The sequence below is a fragment of the Scleropages formosus genome, chromosome 17, assembly GCF_900964775.1.
Source record: "Scleropages formosus chromosome 17, fSclFor1.1, whole genome shotgun sequence".
NCBI classification, from domain to species: Eukaryota; Metazoa; Chordata; class Actinopteri; order Osteoglossiformes; family Osteoglossidae; genus Scleropages; species Scleropages formosus.
This window is the reverse complement of record NC_041822.1, coordinates 3,802,406-3,820,323: the sequence shown is the minus strand read 5'-3', so window position 1 is coordinate 3,820,323 and position 17,918 is coordinate 3,802,406. Positions and strand designations below refer to the sequence as shown.

At 40.4% G+C, this 17,918-nt stretch overlaps 2 protein-coding genes across 2 annotated transcripts; both read left to right on the top strand.

Annotated features, from left to right (window-relative positions):
* The first annotated feature begins 219 nt into the window (after positions 1–219).
* Positions 220–7,358, top strand: LOC108938950 (occludin-like). Its single transcript, XM_018759978.2, has 9 exons — positions 220–326; positions 899–1,001; positions 1,198–1,888; positions 2,165–2,320; positions 3,558–3,652; positions 5,886–6,071; positions 6,498–6,669; positions 6,864–6,905; positions 7,009–7,358. The coding sequence occupies exons 2-9, from the start codon at positions 952–954 to the stop codon at positions 7,105–7,107; spliced, it is 1,491 nt and encodes a 496-aa protein (XP_018615494.1). The 5' UTR covers positions 220–326; positions 899–951; the 3' UTR covers positions 7,108–7,358.
* Positions 7,359–9,697: 2,339 nt separating this feature from the next.
* Positions 9,698–17,874, top strand: gtf2h2 (general transcription factor IIH, polypeptide 2). The gene is made up of 17 exons (XM_018759999.2): positions 9,698–9,900; positions 10,196–10,240; positions 11,452–11,527; positions 11,743–11,820; positions 12,182–12,218; positions 12,879–12,965; positions 13,059–13,109; positions 13,204–13,258; positions 14,243–14,348; positions 14,538–14,628; positions 14,981–15,068; positions 15,183–15,290; positions 15,575–15,638; positions 16,016–16,119; positions 16,376–16,478; positions 16,577–16,616; positions 16,715–17,874. The coding sequence occupies exons 3-17, from the start codon at positions 11,472–11,474 to the stop codon at positions 16,823–16,825; spliced, it is 1,179 nt and encodes a 392-aa protein (XP_018615515.1). The 5' UTR covers positions 9,698–9,900; positions 10,196–10,240; positions 11,452–11,471; the 3' UTR covers positions 16,826–17,874.
* The last annotated feature ends 44 nt before the right edge of the window (positions 17,875–17,918 follow it).

Sequence of the window (17,918 nt, the reverse complement as noted above, 5' to 3'; positions counted from 1 at the left end):
TTTGTCATGTGCTCAGCTCGCGCCTCGGAACTGAGTGTGTACACTCATCGAAACACCCTAACCACGTTTTGCTGTGGTCGACAGCGCCCTGGGTTCCACCTGGTTTCTACCTGTACCATGAAATGCGGCAGAACAGGAAAGACCAGCTGCTGCGCTTTTCACAGCTCCTCTTACTAACAGCGTTGGGGGGGTGAGTGTTTGTGTGTGTTTGTTTGGGGCACAAGCCACAAGCTCCACCTGCGCGCACGAGCCGCAGGAGTCAGGTGTGTTAAGACCGCGCGCTGCGCCACTCGCGACGCTCTTTCGCTCTGATCCGAAGGCGCCAGGTAACCGTCTCTTCTACCTCCTACCTATCGTGTGTTTTCCTGTCACAAGAGCTCACATCCCGAACCGCACGTATCAAACCTTGTCCTGTTTACTGCGCGATTTGCCTTCAGGTCATTGTGTTTTTTTGCGTATTTACGCGCTGCAATGCGTTGTTATTATTATTATTATTATTATTATTTATAGAGCGCTCTTCTCACGTAGTGACACAGAGCGCTTTAACACAGGCATACAGCAAGAAAAATTTGATACAAAATTGATACGTTATATAGCAAATAAATCTGGCATTACTATCAACAAACGCTTATTATTATTATTATTATTATTATTACAGCTCAATCTGAACTGTTATTAAGTGTTAACACTTTAAATTGCTCTTGGTGTTTGATTTCCTGTGGCTGGTGTCCTGCTTCTAGTATACCCTGTTTTACACCCCATGCTTAAATGATGGGCTCCATATGCCTACAACCTTGCATTGGACAAGTCTTTATTATGACGGATGAATGGATGAATATTTACTTGAATGTTCTTTCATGTGACCTGGGTACACTAATACTTATGTATTTCTGTTAAGGAGAAGCAAACCCCACATAAAGCAGGACTGGGTGTGAAGGCACGGACTCCAGGATGCCTTACAGGAAAGGAAGCCTTCCACCATACCAGCCTGACAGTAGGCAGTAAGTTTTCTCTATTTCACCTCATCTCTCTGTACTCTGTTCTTTAGAGCTCCATCTCCTGTCATGGTTTAATTTCACCATTTTGGAGTTCACTACATTAAATCGTTCAGCTTGTAGAAATATGTCTCTTCTTGCTGTCCTGCATCCCATTGCCACTCATACAATTTCCCTGACATCTTGTCTAATTCTTTCCTAGCCATGGCAGCAGAGAAGTATCAGGAGGGCACACTTTCTCCTACTACCCCGAGGAAGAGTATCTACCTTTTTACCGTTGGACCTCTCCACCAGGAGTGATAAAGATTGTGTCAATAATCATCGTGATCCTTTGTGTGGCCATTTTCGCCTGTGTGGCCTCTACCCTGGTCTGGGATACAGAAATGATGGGCATGGGGAGTCTTGGGACAGGGCTTGGGACAGGGCTTGGAACAGGCACTAATATGGGAAGCTATGGAGGAACATATGGAGGTTATGGCAATTATGCAGGTGGAAGCTACCTCAACCTAGGTGGCTACGGCTACGGCAGCGGGTATGGAGGAATTGGAGGCAATTATACCAGCCCTCAGGCAGGCAAGGGTTTCATCATCGCCATCGCAGCTTTAGCCTTCATTGCCATCCTTGTCATCTTCATCTTGGTGGTTTCACAGCAGAACGTGGCCCGCTCACGTCAGTTTTACCTGGCAGTCATCATCATCTGCTCCATACTTGCAATCTTCATGTTCATATCCACAATTGTCTATCTGGTGGCTATCAACCCCACAGCCCAAACATCAGGATCAATTTATTATAGCCAAATTATAACTCTTTGCTCCCAGTACCAGAACCCCCAGCCCTCTGGAATCTTTATCAACCAGTACCTGTACCACTACTGTGTGGTGGAGCCACAGGAGGTGAGAAACATCACTCAGTGTGCATTTCACTTGTAGCAGTATACAGAGCTTTAGTTCCATTAGTTTGTTTGGTCCTATTTGGATTTAGAATTTCCAAAGTATGGTGACTATTACAGTTGGTATGACACTGTTTTTCTTTGCTCGATGAATCTATGTTTGAAGTCAATGGATATTACGATGGCAAAACTTTACAGTGTTTTTTTTTAGAATCAGAAAAGATGTCGTACTAGATGTGGTCCCTTGTTTGATACGTTCTATGGTGGTTCTTGGTTTCAGGCTGTTGCTATAGTGTTTGGTTTCTTGGTGACCGTCGGGCTCATCATCATTGCCGTCTTCGCCTCAAGGACTCGTCAGAAGATCTGGCAGTACGGAAGGAAAATTCTGTGGGTGGAAAGGAAGGTGGTCGATGGAGACCAGGGTGCCGGAGAATGGGTAAGTGAAAGTGCAGCCGGCGTTATGAAGTGAATGACATATCGACACAAGATCGTCCTTGGTGAAACAAGTTAAAAGTTTATGCTGATGGAAAAGTAGGACTTTTAAGCTGGTTTTTACAACAGACCAAATGCTATTGTCCTGCAGGAGTGGTCAAGGATATGGAATTTGTGAACTTTGTGGGGGCAGCAAGTGGTGTAGTGGTTAGAGCTACTGCTTTTGTACCTCCGGTGGAAGTACCCTTGGGCAAGGCCTTTTCTATAAATTACTCTAGTTAAAAATTTCCCAGTTGTGTAAATGGGTAAAATTTTGTACACAGCTTAACAATGTAAGATGCTTTGGAGACAAGCATGAGCTAAGTACATAAATGTACATGAAGTGGAAAAACAGACATGGAGGAAGAAGACACGTCTTGTGACCGCAGGGTGAAGGGAGGAGAGTGGCAAGGTTTCGTGTGTAGTTTCTGGGTGTGCCTTGTGAAAGTTTTACTTGCGTTCATGTTTGTTGCAAAGATTTTTGGATACTTTTTTGTAATTAAATGCTGTGTTTTACAAATTTTTACATCATAAGGATTTTCGGTTTGAGCAGCTTTATACAGTAAAAAGAATTCATCCACTGGGAAGGTGACATAGGACAAGGATAGAATTTGAACTGTATGTGTTTTCTTTATGATATTCTGTATTTCTTGGGCTTTTGATTGGTTTGCTTTTGATCTTCCCATATAATAACATAATCAGAATTTTGTGGAACGTATTCTCTTCATTGCCCTTTGAGATTCCCATTTTTCGTGATGTGGTCATTCTGGGAGTCTTTATGTCAAGCATACCTTTGCAAAATTATGTCTGGTATTCCAGCGCTTTAGAAAGTGTAATGGAGTAAAAACCGGCTTAACCTGGAGTTGCGCACTGTTTACCATACACAGAGACAAAGAGGTAACACACAGAGGACTAGGCCATTTTGGCAAAATACTGGTCTTTCCTCTTGGAATTGCTGCCATTGTTAAGATGTAATCATACACTTTAACTCTTGGTGACCAGGGGACAATTTAGTTTCTAAGGTTTTAATGCTACTCAAAAATAGTATCTTGGTAAAATAAAAAGAATTAAAAGAGTCTGTGTAATTTGAAAGAGGTTAATATACAACACACATTTTAAAAAACGGTTAATTGAAATTACTGCTCTGGAATACTGGACCATGTTGACTTCCTTCGTCATTCTTATTCATTTACACTCTGCAGGTGAAATCTGTGTCTGCTGAACCAGAGAACCAGCTGAATGCATATCCTGACGAGATCAGAAGGTCCAATTACTTCCTGGATGACACTTCCACTGAGTATGCAAAGCCACCTTACTCCCTAACATGAGTTGACATGGCATCTTTGCATCCATTCAACATCTCCTATACAGCTATACAAGAACAGTTTAACACTGGCTTCCTTTGGATAACAAAAGTAATTTGTTCCTGAAGATCTGCCCATGAAGTCAATTCTCATAAAAATAACTCATTACCATTACTTTAAATGGGAAAATAAATTATGCATTACTGAGCCATAAAACATTCACTTTTTTCTAACACAAAAACTCAAAATTTGAAGTCCAGAAAATCAGAACTACTCTGGACACCTATAAATTAAGGGTTAATACCCAATTGTTTCAAATTGCTTGTAGTGTACGTAACACGTCTGCATGCTCTTTCTATTCCCTTTTCTTGACCATTTATATTATCATTATTTTCTCTTTTTTTCTGTTCCTTTACGGCAATATTCTTTGAGGGAATGGTAATGCAGTGGGTGTCTCGAAACTCCCAGGCTGTGCCTCAGTCTGTGTGGAATTTGCATCTATTGCCATGACTGAAGCAGTGACTCTCAACTTCTCCTTGTGTGTGTGTGTGTGTGTGTGTGTGTGTGTGTGGCGGGTTTAACTGGTGCCCACTGCATGGTGGATCTGGGGTTTGAGCCCTGCTTGGGGTGCCTTGCGATGGACTGGCGTCCTGTCCTGGGTGTGCCCCCTCCCCCTTTGGCCTTGCACCCTGTGTTGCCGGTTAGGCTACGGTTTGCTACAGGCCCGCTTGGGAGAAGCGGTTGTTGACATGGGTTGGTGTCTGTTCAGGAGGGACCCTGCTGCTAACCCTAACCCAACCACTGCTTGGACAAGTTGTTATGAAGAACAGTTGGATTCTGTGTTGCAGGTAGTGCTGCTGTCTCACAGTGACTGAGCGGTTCTGGTGGAAGTTAGAATGTGGTTTAGACAGGTGGAGTTTGCAAATATTTCCTACAAGTGCTCAGGTTTCCTGAAAATGCATTTTACGTAGACTGGCATTGCAATATTGCTGATAGTATAAAAATTAGTGAGTGAGGATACACTGTGATGGACTGGTGTCCTGTCCACGGTGTATTCTGCTTAGATTAGCATTTTATGTTTTTGCAATAGGCTCTGGATTCCTGCAGCCCTGCTTTAGAATAAATAGTTACCAACAGTGAGCGAGTGCAAGTTGAACGAATTTTGTGATACAAATTACTTTTGCTTGTGAGTCTAAATTCTTGTGAAATGAGCATCTGTTAAGATGGAAACCTGTGTTAAAATAACCAACTCCCCAGTCTGACAATGGCAGCTCGAGCGGACCATGAGTTATTTCAGTCTGGTTTACCAAAGTGACTGAAGAGGTTGTGGTATTTCAACATTGCATTCTGTGTCATAAAACACATACAGCATATGGCACACTTCATTTTTACTGTAGTGTACGCATAATCGGTATCTGCAACTCTTCATTAGCAAGTAACTTGTGGAAAACAGGGGCCTACTTTTCAGAAATAAAGACAGAGCTCCAAAGTGACCTCCATTGCAGGGCTGTGGAGTTGGTGCACAAAAACCTTCAACTCCGGCTCCAGTGACCCAATAATTGCTTCCAAATCCGACTCCACGACTCCGACTCTCAACTCCACAGCACTGACCAAAAGGTGCACATTATTTTGGGGCTCGACTTATATGGTGAATATATTCCTAAACCTATAGTAGTAGGTATACTTATAGCTCTATAATAAGTTCTTCATTATGGTAGCCATTAGTTGACCGTCTTCTTTGTTTGTATCTGTTTTTCTTGCCTTATCTCTGTGTTAAAGCGTTCTGTGTCACTGCGTGAGAAGAGCGCTCTATAAAAAATAAAATAATAATAATAATAATTTTTGGGGGTCGACTCATGGGCTGGATCGACTTGTACACTGGCAAATACAACAAATTCAGTCGGATTCGGTACATTTTTACCGACTCCGACTCTAGTGACCCAATAATTGCTTCCAACTCCACGACTCCACATCACTGCCCAGAAGTTGCACAATATTTTGGGGGTTGACTTATCTGGCAAATACAGGCCTAAACCTATATTGCACCTCTAATTTTTTGGGTCGACTTATACCATGGATCGACTTATACGCCGGCATATACGGTACATTTTTACTGACTCTGATTCCGACTCCAGTGTAACCCAATAATTGCTTCCGACTCTGACTCCATGACTCCGACTCGACAGCACTGCTACATTGTAACTTTTTCGTGCAATCTCCCTCCAGTTTGCCAGAGCAGAGCCTACCGTCATGGAGTCCTCCCCAATACAACACAGTCTCAGAGGTCACCAGCTCTATTGGGAAACCACAGCTGAGACCGCCTGGATACCCCCAGCGTGTTGCTAGCCTGGACAATGACTATGCCACTGGAGTTGAGTCTGGGGAAGAGCTAGATGACAATGATTTTGACAGGTAAGAGGACAAAGCACATGATGGCAAGTGTTTTATGACAGATAGTTTATTCCTTATGCAAATGGACTGTTGTGTATTAACTAAGCTGATTTTAAACAATTGGAGGAATAACTTTTATAATCTCAGAACGTGTAAATAAATGGTTAAATACACATATTCATGCAGTTTGTTTCAAGAATACTATTTGAACACCTGTTGCCTAAAATGCCTCTCATAGAAGTTTTCTGTAACAATATTTGAGTTTTAAGCGCCATCTTAAAACCAACAGCAATCTAAGTACTGAAAAAGAAGGCAAAATCATGCAGTGAGATTATTAGTTTTGCAAAATGAAGACCTGAACATATGCCAACCTCCCAAAAGCAAGACTGAGGATGTATGTCAACATAAACAGATGGCTAAAGGTATTTCTCTCCTTCCCTATCCTAGTGAGTTTCCCCCCATAACTAATGACCAGATGAAATATGACTACAAGCGTGAATTTGAACGAGACCATAAAGAGTTCAAGGTTCTGCAAGCGGAACTTGATGATATCAACAAAGGTCTTCAAGAAGTGGGTCACATGCTTCAAAACCTGCAGCCTGGCAGCTCACAGTACCTGGTGAGAAACAGCGAGCGACTGTGTTCAGCACTGACCTGCTGACCATAATATTAGGAAGTTGCTGTTCATTTCATGAAAACCTCAGAAGATTTTTTTCTGAGAAAAAACAGGCAATTCAACAAAATTTAAAATACACACTATAGTAGTAAGTTACACTGAATCTGTCTTATGTTTTGCAATTTCTCTTCAAACAGGACGTTTTGAATGAACACAACCGTCTGAAGAATTTGAAGAAGGTTTGATTGAATTTCTTACAATATAACAATTGAAAAAATAACGCAAATGAGAGTAATGTTCCCAATGAAATGACATTTTATGATTTTGCTCCCCTTTCTATAGTCTGCAGAATACCAGATGAAGAAGAAAAAATACAAATATTTGAAGGCTAAATTGTCTCACATCAAAAAGAAGGTGAATGATTATGATCGAAGAGCATAATTCCTGATCAATGGTTATTAAGGAACAGCAAGAGCATAATCTGCCTGACCTCATGCTGGACTCAACTTCCTTTCTGTGTATTAAAATTTTTGCTTTCAATATGAAAAGAAAGATTTAATCTTTACAATCTGCTTAAGATACCTTTTCCCTTTTGTAAACATTTGGAGCAAATCTCAAAGACTTTTAAATTTATATGACGTGGGGCCAACTGGTTACAGGTTTGAGCCTCACCTTCAGCCATAGTACACTTGATCAAGGTACTTACCTTAAATTTCTACAGTAAAATTACCTAGCTGTATAAAATGGGTACATAATTGTAAATCACTTTGGAAAAAAAAGCATCAGCTAAATGAATTAATGTAAATAAACATTGTCAGAAATGTTTCAGCTTAAGCCTTTGGCAAGTTCTCTTATCCAATGTTAGTAGTAGAAGGTTGGCACTGTAGCACATTCTGCAGTTTAAAATTTTTAAGGATGTGTTCTTCTGAATGCTTTTCTGAAATAGATACCTTCTCACTAACCAGCTATAACTTTGAACGTAATGTTCTCCTTCAGATTAAGCTTTATTTGTGAAATTATTTTTCCAGGCAGTGTTGACATTGTGAAGCTTTTTTATATCAATTTCGAAAAAACGTGTGGAAAAATGTTACTCTTTTTAATATTTTCATTTTCATTACAGAGTGATTTCATTACATTTGTAGTTTTAAGCAACATATCTTGATGGTTTCTCACTTTCAAATGTATTTGACTTCATGTGCATATAGATAATCAACAAAGTCATTCTATTGTGGGATGATTTTCAGAAAAAAATGAAAATCAGGGTCACCTGGTTGTTTCACCAGGTAGTTTTTACTACAATAATCATTTTATGTTGCAAGGTGAAAGCAAAATGTACAGTTTTATATTGTATTAATAAAACATGAGTAATAGTGACTAGTGGGGGGTGCAGTGGCGCAGTGGGTTGGACCACAGTCCTGCTCTCCGGTGGGTCTGGGGTTCGAGTCCCGCTTGGGGTGTCTTGCGATGGACTGGCGTCCCGTCCTGGGTGTGTCCCCTCCCCCTCCGGCCCTCCACCCTGTATTACCAGGTAGGCTCTGGTTCCCCGCGACCCCGTATGGGACAAGCGGTTCTGAAAATGTGTGTGTGTGTGTGTGTGTAGTGACTAGTGTACCACAAATTATTTAATGATTCATTATGATTTAGATTTATTATCCTCCGTAGGCAGCGCAGTTCTATGAACTTTCTTGACAGATTTTGTAATACTTTCAATTTAAGACATGGCCATGTTCATAGGCCTACAGTATAATATACAGTACAGCAGCACGTGACCTGAGCTAAAAAGCTACGTAATGTCTGTCCAGGAAAACACAGTCAAGATGTATTAAATCTAGGCCTAGCTATAAATTATTTTGCACTGATTTACAGTTTCTCCATTCATCTTCTGTCTCCTTTCTCTTCTAACAACAAAGTTTTATGAACTTTGCAAGCTATTAAGTTGTTCTGGAAAAACTGTAAACATCTCCTTGTTTATTTTTTGTTTGTGTTTATTTTTCTGTATGTATTTGCCCACATTGCTTCATGGCTGTTTTTTTTTTCATCACTCTTGTATTCAGTAATTGTTTTTAATATGTGTTTGTACATTATGTAATATATCATTAAAACACACACATGCTCCTGGGCATTTAATCGACTCCTACTATTACGGACGGAACGGTACAGTGTACGTTGGTGTTTTAGTACTGTGTCATATTTATTTTATGGGCAATTTTTTTTTTTTTTTAAACTTTATTTAGTAAAGTTATCAATAATACACAACCAAACAACACATAAAATCCACAATCCAACAAACCCAATACCATTTTCCTACAGTTGGTCAACAAAAAAAGTTGCTACGCAACCATTACATAAAACACATTATCAAGACAAAGTCTTTACCATGACAATCCCTTTCTGACATCAAAAAATACAACTGACCCATGTCTTCCCCACACCAACACACCCAGAAGGACTGTCCCCCCAGTAGCAGCTCAGCTGAAGTCATCATCTTAATACATGCTTCCTTCAAAACACATACTTCTAAATTACAACATAAAACTTGGTCATACCCCTAAAACCATACAAATAAATACAGAACAAACATACATATAAATAATCAATATAAAACTCAATGCACAAAACCAAAACAAAGCCGTTAAAATCTATGAGTAACACTTATACAACTAACCTATATAAGTTAAAAATATTAGTTAAAAGTGCACAAACCCAAACCATTAAAATCTGTGAACAATTACAAGGTGTTTTCATAGATACGTGTAGTTCTACTTGTATGGCTATTGTTTTGCCTAAACATTACGTTACGGCTTCAGGCGCTGTAAAACTGACACGCCCATGGTTGTCTTTAAGCGCCGTTTCAATCCCACAATTCCCGGTGTCCAGAGGCGCGACAGTGCAACAGCCTAAATGGTCCGTGTGGTGCGCCGTTTGTCTCCCCCTTCCGCTGCAAGAGCTGAAGTGCATCCATACTTGACTGAGATTGCTGTAAGTCGGAACGAATTTTGTGCAGCTTTTGTGCCCAGAGGGGCATATTTCAGTAAACGCTGCGTATGAATGTCTTGCTTTCACTGAGTTGGAAAGGAGTTTCGCTGAATTGTGAGTGATTTTTAAACACCTCACTTTAGACTTTAATGCGTTGTGAGCAGAAATATAGAGGCGGTTGGTGTGTGGAAGACTTCCAGGAGGAAGGTGAACCATAGCGTCAATTGAATTTGTTTCGGTGAAGCAGCAGGCAGCCCGGTACGTACGGTACGGTATCTTCACTTCAGTTCACACGCAAGACTCAGTGTTACAACAACTGTCTGTGTTTTCATCATTTGACTTGGGGCTTATTATCAGACTCCTGTGAAATACAATATTCTCTCCGACGCACACTTCACTGACTGAGAAAACACCAAGTTTTCTGTCCGTGTTGCATCCGCAAAGGCGGCGCACTGCCGGCGTCCCGTATTTTTCTGAACGGTTCTTTTTTACTCCACTGACTGTATAATAATATGCGCTGTATTTACCTGACCGTACAGTACTTTGTCCGCAGGCTTTCCCTCGAAATCAGGAAACCTGAAGTTACTCTTATTAAAAGGTAATTATATTTTCCTTGAAGGTCGCTCCCAATTCTACTACATGATTTTTTTAATTTATTTTTTTCCCATGTATCCTACGACAGCCAACTAATATTTTAGTTAAGTGCTTCAGGGTACTACAGCTGGAGGTGGGATTCGAACCTGCAACCTTAGGTCCAAAAGCAGCAGCTCTACACTTACACTACCAGCTGTCTTTAAATATTGCAATGAAAAGTAGTAGTATTGGTATATTACCTTTTACATACAACTATATGCTTTACATTTATTTAGCAGGCATTTTTCTCCAAAGTGACTTCCAATGAACTCTATGTAGTGTTATCAGCCCACACACCTTATTCACCGTGGTGACTTACACTGCTAGATACACTACTTACAATGGGTCACTCATGCATACATCAGTGGAACACACTCTGTCACCCACACACTATGGGGGGAACCTGAACAGCATGTCTTTGGAGTGTGGGAGGAAACCAGAGCACCCAAAGACTTACACTGCTAGATACACTACTTACACTGGGTAACTCATCCATACATCAGTGGAACACACACACACTCTGTCACTCACACACTATGGGGGAAACTGAACAGCATGTTTTTGGACTGTGGGAGGAAACCAGAGCACCTGGAAGGAACCCATGTAAACATGGGGAGAACATGCAAACTCCACACAGACTGAGCAGCGATCAAACCCATGTCCTCTCGCACCACCTAGGCGCTGCGAGACAGCAGTGCTGCTCGCTGTGCCACCCCGTGACTTCTATTTTTCAGCAGGTAATGCTGTGGTTAGGACTGTCATCCCACAATCTGAGGGATGCTGGTTTGAATCTCCTGCTGTAGTACTCTTCATTAAGGTTGTTGTACTGAGCTGATCCAGTTGATCATTTCAAAGTTCAGTGTCTCTCAGTGTGAATGAACTTGGACTCAGGGTTCAGACAAATTAATAACACGCTTGGCGAAGGATACCTTGAGAGAGAGTGTGTGTACAGGTACGATGTAGTTAAGGTGGACTTTAGTGCACTTACATTGTGTTTTTCTGATCTGTTGAAGAATTTATTCTTCATTGCTGGAAGTCAAGTGACCTGAGGCAGCTGTATACACGTTTTTAAATTTTATTGATGTCTGATGTTGCTGATGATGTTGATGTATTCCTGTTTGATCGCCTATAGTGGTGTGAAAAATGTGTTGTTAGTTACCGTTTCCTGAATTCCAGCACCTTTAGTGAGGAAACAAATGGATGAAGAACCCGAACGGACCAAACGGTGGGAAGGTGGCTATGAAAGAACATGGTAAGGCTCATCTCTTATGTTATTTATGTCCACAAAGATTGGGGATTTCTTCTTTGGCTATCAAATGTATAAAATTAGTATGATTTGAAAATACACCAATGATCTGCTATGTACTCATTTTTTTCTGACTTAATATTCATGTATGTGCACTGCATCCATTAACTTTGTGAACTATGTTAGAGCATTTAATGTAAATGACATGATGTGTTCTACAGGGAGGTGCTCAAAGAAGATGAGTCTGGGTCACTTAAGGCGACAGTAGAGGACATCCTGTTCAAGGACAAGAGGAAGAGGTATACAAATGACAGATGTACACCGCATGTAACGTGTCGAAACGTTGCTCTGGGTATTGCACCTGTGCCACACAGCAGTTCTTTATATGGGTCTCATGTCTGTCTGACATGTGGATTCACGTTTCCCACCTTACGCAGTACTGTTCTTCGAGAGACTGAAACTCGCAGCCCAGTTCAAACAGTTTTCTCCTTCAACTGCTGTTGTACTGTTTTTCAGTCTGGCACTTCTGCCTTGTTGTGTTTGGCTTACATTATATGTCAAGTTTATAATTTGTGTTCAGTTACTGAATTTTGTCTGACACACTGAGTTTAGAATGCCCCACCTAATGTTAAGGCAAAATTTGTGTTTGTTTCTTTCCAGAGTGTTTGAGAACTATGGACAAGTACGACTGGGAATGGTGAGTGCTTTTTGATCTTTGAATCTCAGACTGGCCTCTTCGATAGATAGATTCCCAAAGGAACTTACACAAGGCGACAGTCCAGTACAGTCTGCATGTAGCAAAGTACTGACAAAGCAAATAAAAGTATGCGGATAAATAAAAGGTAGTACTGACAACCCAATTCCAGTCAGACAGCAGTAGGTCGGTAATACAGTGAGAGGACAGAGAACTCATTGTACAGCCTAATGACTTTTGGTGGGAATAACTTGAGAGCAGCACGGCTAGAAGGTAGCGGTGCTGTGCGCTGTATCACTGCCAATTAGGAACTGTACTTACAAAAGGGGGACAATCTTTCATTGTGTTTATAAATTGAATCAGTTTCAAGTAACATTTCAAAGTTGTGTGTTTACTGTTGTTGCTTGATGATTTGTGATATTAAAAATGCAGTTCCGCTTTTTTTGTTTGACTTCGTCATATTTAATATGGCAGTAAACCAGAGTTGACAGTGTGGCTAGAGTTCTGGTCGATGTATTTAAAATTGGCCATTCTGTGAAGATCACTTAGAACTGTAGGACTTACTGCCTTGTAGTTAACTGTGTTTCCTACAGCTGAACATAATGTTCAGTGTGCTGAAGGATGCTATTATTATTTATAGTGGTGTCCATTTCTGTACTGCAGATGCGCCACTTATTTGTGGTGATTGACACCTCCAGGACAATGGAAGACCAAGACCTTAAGCCTAATAGACTGACATCAACTCTTAAGGTAAGGCAGATGCAGCCTTTTCTCATGCACATTACATATTGTGTATATCCTGTTAAGCACTTTTTGACAGCCCTTTTCTGTTAATTTTAACAGTTGATGGAATACTTTGTGGATGAGTACTTTGACCAGAACCCCATCAGTCAGGTGAGTTAATGCAATATAAAAAAGAACATGAGGCTGATTTATTTCCATTGAATGCTGTGCACTATTAATTGCAATACCTGACCTGGCTCTTCAGATAGGGATCATCATCACCAAGAACAAGAGAGCAGAGAAACTTACAGACCTAGCTGGTGAGTTCAGCCCTCGCAGAATCACAGGCATTTGGGTTTTATAGTGTATAGTGAATCGTAGTTATTTCTGTTTGTGCTGAATGACTAAGAGGAGCAACGTGTTTTTTTTCAAAGCTTAAAAATTAATGTATTGATGGTTTATTATAACTGCAGTTTTGAAAACCAGTGACAGTTGGATTTTGAGGCTGTTTAGTATTTCCAGTGTACAATAGTTACATTTTTTCAAAGCAGTTAATTGAGGCTTCATTTATTTTACCTAGTCTGAAGAGAGCAGAAGAGAACTTAAAGCGTGCAGAAAATAATATAAAGTAGTGGTTATCTTGTTGCTTAGCCAATACCTACTTTAATTTTAGCTCATAGGAACAACAGGATATTCTGCTGAAGTAATTTAAGTTAAATACCTTGCTGAGGGGTATTACAGTAGGTCCCTTCCAGGAATGCAAGCCGGCAAATTTCAGGTTCCCTGTTGCTTTTCTAACCACAGTGATGTCTGCTTGCACTTCATTTGCATTTACATTTACATTTACATTTTAATAAATAAAATACACACACACACACACACACACACACACACACACACACACACACACTGGCTGAAACCACTTGGCTTGAGTGGGGTCATGGTGAACTGGAGCCTGTCTCGGCAACACAGGATGTAAGGCTGGAGGGGGAGGGGACACACCCCGGGCAGGATGCCAGTCCATTGCAAAGTACCCCAAGCAGGACTCGAACCCCAGACCCCCCAGAGAGCAGGACCTGACCAAGACCGCTGCACCACCCTAATTAAATACAATACAACAATAAATAAAATACAATATAATAAAAATGTAAATGTAGATGCATCTTCATCTGCAGTATATCAACAGCAGTCAGAATGTCCAATGTTGATCTAAAACATTTCTTTGGTATTCAGTTTTGAGTTAGTATATGTTAAACTTGGGAACATTTTTAGTTTTCCTCAGTGATCATCTGCTGCCTTGACAGGAAACCCTCAGAAGCACATTAGTGCCCTCAAGAAAGCTGTGGACACAACTTGTGCCGGGGAGCCCTCGTTGTACAACTCTCTGAACCTGGCCATGCACACACTCAAGTACGTTGGCAGTGATGTGGCTGGGTGCAAATCGGAGCAACGTTAGGTCTGGGAAAGTTTGTTTCTCCACTGCCTTTGGGGGAAGTAGGAGGCAGCAGTGTGGCTACTGAAACATTTCTCGGACAGTTTTTGTGCAGGCAGCAGTATATCTCACGGGTGGCCCCGTCTGAAACAATCTGTCTCCAACAGACACATGCCTGGTCATACCAGCCGGGAGGTCCTTGTGATTTTCAGCAGCCTTACCACCTGTGATCCTTCCAACATCTATGACTTAATTAAGGTAAAGTCATTCCTGCAGGAATACAGTGGTTCTTTCTTTGGGTCATTCAGCTCTGCTATAGTGAAAAAGTCAAAATGCCTAACAAGATGAAACATTTTCCTCTGGACCATGTCATTCTTTACATTATATAATTTAAATACTGGAATAGAACGGGGTTTTGATGGGGGGTGGTGGAAACCAAAAAACTGGCGATTTGTTTATGTATTAAGATTGTAGCTATATCATAAAATAATTATAGAACAGGACAAAAGTAAATATTAGTAGTCATTTTACATTACTTTGGAGGAAACCATCTGCTAAGTGAGTGAATGTAAATTACAGGATTATTTCTGAATAACATACTGTCTCCAAGACTCTGAAGGGGCTGAAGATTCGAGTGTCTGTGATTGGGCTGTCAGCAGAGGTGCGAGTGTGTACCATCCTGACACGAGAGACGGGCGGTGAGGATCATGTGTTCTGCCCCTCATCAGAAATCAGAAAGTCACACTAACTAGTTCAGCTGTAACAAAAGATTGCCGTAATGAATTGGTTCTCTCTCCCCTTCTCTCCTGCAGGAACTTACCACGTCATTCTGGACGAGACGCATTTCCGTGAGCTGCTGACATTCCATGTTAAGCCTCCTCCCGCGAGCTCCTCTTCAGAGTGTTCCCTCATTCGCATGGGTATGTGTGTTTGAGTGCCTCAGTGAGAGGTAAAGATTTGGTCCAAGTTATTCTGCATGCTTTCTTATTAATGCAGTATTTTAAAATGGATAAAACAAGTGCTTAGCAATGTTATTTAAAAGTACAGTAACTGGTTTTTGTATTTATACAGATTTGATGAATGTTTTGAAACATACTCACTTTAGTTACTAATTACGAAGCAGTTACAAGAAGGGCAACACACACTGAGTACTGCATTTTAGTTATTCTTATTTACGTATGAATAAGGTGTTTCATATTAACAGGATTCCCTCAACACGCCATTGCCTCAGTGTCTGATCAGGACTCTAAGCCTTCCTTTAGCATGTCGTGAGTACTGCATAATAAAGTGTTTTTTTTTTTTTTTTTTTTTTTTTTTTTCTTGTTGCCTGGATAAAATCGTATATATGAATCCAAGAAATAATTTAATTACAATAATTATTGAAGCATTTTATTTGAAACATTTTCATTTACCACTGTGATTTTGTAACCCAAGTTTCCGTCTTTGGACATGTTCATAATTCAGCTTCTTTAAAAATAATGGAAGTGTTGTAAATATAAATTTCTTTGTTCTTTGGTTTCCTTAGCGGAGCTGTTTTAGTTTACAAAGTTGTTATATTTTGCTGTATTGCTGTGTGCTCATTTTTAGATTGTTATTTTCTCAGAGACTGTTTTGCCCTGTGGTAAAGTTAACCTTTTGTTTTCAGACACTTGGACAACAGTAGTGGTCCTGGTTTGACCCTCGGAGGATACTACTGCCCGCAGTGTCGAGCCAAGTACACAGAGCTTCCAGTGGAGTGCAAAGTGTGCGGTAAGTCTAGAACCACTGTTTCTCTTCTGCTGAAATGTGCTATGAGAATATGTACATTTAATCTTTCAGCCAGCTATGAATGTCACAGTGAAGTGGTTATGTTGTCATTCTCCATTTTAATCTGGGCTCCGTGTAGCTGTTCTTATCTCTGGGGATAAGAGTGTCATTTTTAGAGTGTAAATGTGAATCTGACAAGTGAAGAGTGACGAGCTGTGGCGTTTCACATCCCTGTTCTATGTGTATAACATCTTTGTAGGCCTCACGCTAGTTTCAGCTCCTCACTTGGCCAGGTCGTTCCATCACCTCTTCCCCATGGATGCCTTTCAGGAGATGCCACTGGAGGAGTTTGAAGGAGAGCGGTATAGTCTCTCTTTTTATGCTCTTTTAAATACTGCTGTTAAATACACACACAAAGTCATGAATAGGTGAGCTAATACTTGTGTAATAATTTTTTCAGGTTTTGTGAAGCTTGTCAAGGGGAACTCAAAGACAAAAGTGTAATTATTACTCGTTTGTCTTAACCTCTGTTTTAGTATTGAGTGAATGTACTGCATACTACACTTGTTCTAATGATTATTTGTTGCATCTTCTGCAGGTCTTCATCTGCTCGGTGTGCAGCAGTGCATTCTGTGTGGAGTGTGACCTCTTCATCCATGACACGCTGCACTGCTGTCCCTCATGCATACATAGCCAAAGTACTTCCTGAGAGCTGGAAGAAAAACTTCTGTCCTTAAACAAGTTGGACTTTCAAGCCAGGCATGTGACATGGCTCAGAAAAGTGGTCCCATCAACATGGTTGACTGACTGAGGACAGGAAGAACTGAGATACTGTACTCGTCATGCTTTCTCAGCCATCAGAGTAGCGCACTGCCTTTTTCCCTATAAATACCTCTTCATTCAGTTTATTTTTCATCCAGAATGACCATTCCTTTTCTATATTTGTTTGTATGGTCGTGTGCTCTCTTAGTATGGCAAGAGGAGAGATGTAGGAAAAGTGAAGCAGTGCTGAGTGAAACTGTCACCACTCTCGCAACTATTTCACCTTGTTTAAAAATACATGCAAGAAGAAAGTCGTGCAGAAAGTCTCCCATAATTAATTTTATCATATTTAAAACAAATTCAGAGTACAATACAAATGTACAATTTCTAAAATCCAGAATTTGCAAAAAAAAAAAAAAATCCTCACAACTACTTAAGTGTTCTTGACCCCATGGTGCTAAGTTCCAAACCTGGAACTACATTTGTATAATAAATAGGTAGCCATTAGTAACCAATAGTAACCATTTTGTATGCCTGTTTTGTAAGGCACACACACATGCACCTATAATTTTACACTAATGCATCTTAGTTTGCTTTTTAAAACTGTATTATACTTCCATAGTACTGTATTGATAATGTCCAGTGTTTAAGAAATGTTCATCATGAAGTGGAGCACCTCTAGCCACCTTATTCTGTTAAGAATGATGAGATCATAAAAAAGGCCAGATCAATTAACCCCTTGTGTTATTGCTAATGGAGACTGTCTTGGAAAAGTTGTATTCTTTTAGGTAATACGTGAGGGGCCACTGTGGTAACCTTTGTATTTGAAAAGTAGCACTATTCAATTGTAAATACATTGAACACACAATGTTTTGGTGAACAAAAACAATTTTGACAGAAGAATACATTTTACAGCTTTTTGCCATTCTGTATGGTTTCTAAGTGACATTTTTTCAAATTCATGTATCTGATGCTTTTCTCCAAAGTAACTTGCAGTATTACAGTTACAATTATTTACCCATTTATATGGCTGGGTAATT

What these genes read in the sequence shown, in the direction of transcription:
- LOC108938950 (XM_018759978.2), top strand. Translation starts at nt 952, where the DNA reads ATGCCTTACAGGAAAGGAAGCCTTCCACCATACCAGCCTGACAGTAGG. An exon ending in TACCAGCCTGACAGTAGGCA is followed by an intron (nt 1,002 to 1,197) that starts GTAAGTTTTCTC and finishes ATTCTTTCCTAG; the next exon opens with CCATGGCAGCAGAGAAGTAT. An exon ending in GTCTGAAGAATTTGAAGAAG is followed by an intron (nt 6,906 to 7,008) that starts GTTTGATTGAAT and finishes CCCTTTCTATAG; the next exon opens with TCTGCAGAATACCAGATGAA.
- gtf2h2 (XM_018759999.2), top strand. Translation starts at nt 11,472, where the DNA reads ATGGATGAAGAACCCGAACGGACCAAACGGTGGGAAGGTGGCTATGAA. An exon ending in CCTGACACGAGAGACGGGCG is followed by an intron (nt 15,069 to 15,182) that starts GTGAGGATCATG and finishes TCTCTCCTGCAG; the next exon opens with GAACTTACCACGTCATTCTG. An exon ending in AAGCCTTCCTTTAGCATGTC is followed by an intron (nt 15,639 to 16,015) that starts GTGAGTACTGCA and finishes TTTTGTTTTCAG; the next exon opens with ACACTTGGACAACAGTAGTG.